We start from the raw sequence: 3,517 nt of genomic DNA, 5'->3' as shown, positions 1-3,517 counted from the left end.
TTCTCATGCCCTTCACGCTTTGCCCCCCACTGCTAACCAAGTCCATGCCCGGTAGCTACCCTTCAACCTCCTCCGGGGGGGCTGTGCACCCCCATGCTCCGTGCACCCCAACACCATTCAGTGCACCCCACCCACTGACCCGTGCAGCCCGTAGGGTCGTGCACCCCAAGGTGCTGTGCACCCCAAAGCTCTGTGCACCCCAAGATGCTGCGCACCAGGAAGTGTTGTGCTCCCCAACTCTGCAGGCACCCCGGGGGGCTGAGCACCCCAAGGCGTCGTGCACCCCACCCACTGATCCACGCAGACCACGGGGTTGTGCACCCCAAGATGTTGTGCACCCCGACATACAGCGCGCCCCAAGATGCCATGCACCGGCAGGGCTCGTGCAACCCAATGCTCCGTGTGCCCCAACACATTGTGCACCAGGAGGGGTTGTGCACCCCAGTGTCGTGTGCCCCCCCCCCCACTGATCCAAACACCCCGTCAGCTCGCGCACCCCAACACATGGGGCACCCCAGGATGTTGTGCACCAGGGAGGGGCCGTGCACCCCACTGCTCCCTGCAGCCCCATGGGTCGTGCACCCCAAGATGCTGCGAACCCCAAAGTTCCGTGCACCCCCATCCCCCCACCCCCATGCTCTTCCTGGGGGTCCGTGCCCCCCTCAGCGCCTCCCACAGATGGGGAAACTGAGGCACAGAGCCCCACGCACTGCACTGTGAGGTCTGAGCCTTCCTCCTCCTCCTCCTCCCCCCCCATCCCAGCCCACAGGGACGTGGGGACCCCCTGCCACCCCCCCAGCGAGCAGCGATGCACAGAGGAGATGAAATGGGGGGAGAGGAGGTGGGGGGGGGACTCAGATTTGGGGTACGGGAAAAGCAACCGGAGAGGGGATGTGCAAATGAATGAAAACGAAAACAAAAATAAAAAATAAATCCCAAATGCTCCAAGAAGACGTTTCACAGTGTCTAACGAGGACGAAAAGGGGGGAGAGGGAGGGGGAGGGGCAGGAGGGGAGCGGGGATGGGGGTGCGCGGGGTGACCCCCCCGTTCCCCCCCCCTCACTGCAGGACCTGCCCGCGCGTTTCGGGCAGTTTGAGGGCCAGGGAACTGCCCAGGGCGAGCGCGGCGGAGGCGAGCAGGATGGGCACGGCCTTGGTGATGCCCACGAAGGAGGTGAAGATGCTGATGCCCAGCACGGCCGCCAGCTTGCAGAGAGCGTTGAGGAACCCGAACGCCGTCGTCCTGGGAGTGTGGGGGGGAAAATGGGTGGGGGGGTCAGAGGGGGTGGCACAGTGGCACTATGGCACAGCCCTGGGGGTGCGCTGCACAGCGAACGCTGCAGTGGACAGCGTGAAAGCTGCAGGTGGCATCCCAAAACCTGGCACCTGGCACCCCGAAATCTGCACCTGGTACCCCCAAAACCTTGCAACCGGAACCCCAAAACCTGGCAAATGGAGCCCCAAAACCTGGCAGCCCCAAACCTGACATCTAGGACCCCAAAACCTAGCAAATGCAATCCCCAAACCCTGCACCTGACAACCCCACATCCTGCGCCTGGCTCCCCAAAAAGTTACAACAGCAAAACCTCGCAACTGGCACCTGAAAACATTGCAACTGGATCTCCAAAACCTGGACGCCCAAACTCTGCATATGGCCCCCCAAAACTTGGCATCTAGTACCCCAAAACACTGCACTCAGCACCCCAAAATCCAGCAGCCCAAAAGCTGGCAATTGGAGCCCCCAAACAAGCACCTGGCAGCCCAAAACATTGCAACTGGATCCCCAGAAACTGGCACTGCAAAACCTAGCACCCGGCTCCCCAAAATCTGACATCTAGCACACCAAAATCAGGCATCTGGTAACACAAAACATTGCAACAGGAACCCCAAAACATGGAACCCCAAAACTTTGCAAGTGGATCCCCCAAACCAGCTCCTGATATCCCCAAACCTGGCACCTGGCACCCCAAAATCTGGCATTTGGTACCCCAAAACATTGTACTCAGCACCTCAAAACCTGGCAGCCCAAAACCTGGCACCTGGAACCCCAAAATCTGCACCTGGCTCCCCAAGACCTGACATCTGACATCCTGAAATCTGGCAACTGGTACCCGAAAACCAGTGTCTTCCACCCTAACACCTGCAGCTGGCAGCCCAAAACCAGCACTCGACACCCCAAAACATTGCAACTAGAACCCCAAAACCTGGCATGCCAAAACGTGGCACCTGGAACCCCAAAATCTGGCATCTGGCAGTGCAAAAACAGCACCTGACACCCCAAAATCTGGCAACTGGAACACCAAACCATTGTATCTGGAACCCCAAAACCTTGCAACTGGATCCCCAAAACCTGACACCCCCAAATCTGCACCTGGCACCCCATAATCTAGCACTTGTTACCCCCAAACCTGGCACCTGGAACCCCAAAATCTTGCACCTGGCTCACCAAGACATTGAATTTGGCACCTCAAAACCTGGCACCCCAAAATGTGGAACTGGAATCTCCAAACCAGCACCTTACACCCCCAAAATCTGCACATGGTGCCCCAAAATCTGGCACCTGGAACTCCAACTCCTGCACTGGGAACCCCAAAATCTGCACATGGCACCCCAAAACCTGGTACCTGGCACCCCAAAACCTTGCAACACACGTCCTGCACCCAGGATCCCATGGTTCCTATGCAGATCCAAAACCTTGCATCTAAAACCCAAAGCCTGCACACAGTCCTTGCACCTGGAACCCTAAAGCCTTATACCCCAAACCCATAAACCTTGTATCTAAACTCCAAAAGTTTGCACCCAGCACCAAATCCTTGCACCCTGCCCCCAAAACCTTGCACCTAAAACCCAAAATCTGGCACCTGAAACTCAAAATTTTGCACCTTTCACTCAATCCTTGCATCCATCACCCAAAATGTTGTACCTAAAAACCTTGCATCTGAAACCCAAAACCTTGCACCTAGAATCCAAAACCTTGCACCCAACTCCCCAAACCTTGCGACCAGCCCCCAAAACCTTGTGCCTGAAACCCAAAACCTCGCATGTAAAACCCAAAATCTTGCATGTAAAACCCAAAATCTCGCATGTAAAACCCAAAATCTCGCATGTAAAACCCAAAATCTCACATGTAAAACCCAAAATCTCACACCCAAACCCAAACCTTGCACCCGAGTCCCCAAGACCTTGCACCCAGACCCAAATCTCCTTGCACCTAAAACCCAAAACCTTGCACCCTGCACCCAATCCAGGAACCCAGTCCCCGAAACCTTTCATCTAATGCCCAAAACCTGGCACCCTACACCCACTCCTTGGACCCAGCCCCAAAAACCTTGCATCTAAAACCTAAAACCTTACCCCCAAACCTAAAATCTTGCACAAAAAACCCAAAACCTTGCATGCTGTACCCAATCCTTTCACCTGGTAACTACAAAACCTTGCATCTGAAATCCAAAACCTTGCATCTAAACCCCAAGACCTTGTACCCTTGACCCTGCACCCAAAGCCTTGCACCCAGGCC

The 3,517-nt window shown here is 56.0% G+C and overlaps 1 protein-coding gene across 5 annotated transcripts in view; it reads right to left on the bottom strand.

Annotated features, from left to right (window-relative positions):
• Positions 1-64: 64 nt before the first annotated feature.
• Positions 65-3,517, bottom strand: part of SV2A (synaptic vesicle glycoprotein 2A) — a 19,947-nt gene continuing 16,494 nt past the window's right edge. For all 5 annotated transcript variants that reach the window (XM_021382704.1, XM_021382701.1, XM_021382702.1 and 2 more), the window contains one exon: positions 65-1,243. In XM_021382704.1, the coding sequence (XP_021238379.1) occupies positions 1,060-1,243 (184 nt within the window). In that variant the 3' untranslated portion in view covers positions 65-1,059. The remainder of the gene's footprint in view (positions 1,244-3,517) is intronic.

This window comes from Numida meleagris, unplaced genomic scaffold, assembly GCF_002078875.1.
Source record: "Numida meleagris isolate 19003 breed g44 Domestic line unplaced genomic scaffold, NumMel1.0 unplaced_Scaffold272, whole genome shotgun sequence".
NCBI classification, from domain to species: domain Eukaryota; kingdom Metazoa; phylum Chordata; class Aves; order Galliformes; family Numididae; genus Numida; species Numida meleagris.
The sequence above is the reverse complement of the archived record's forward strand: the minus strand, read 5'-3'. Positions and strand labels throughout refer to the sequence as shown.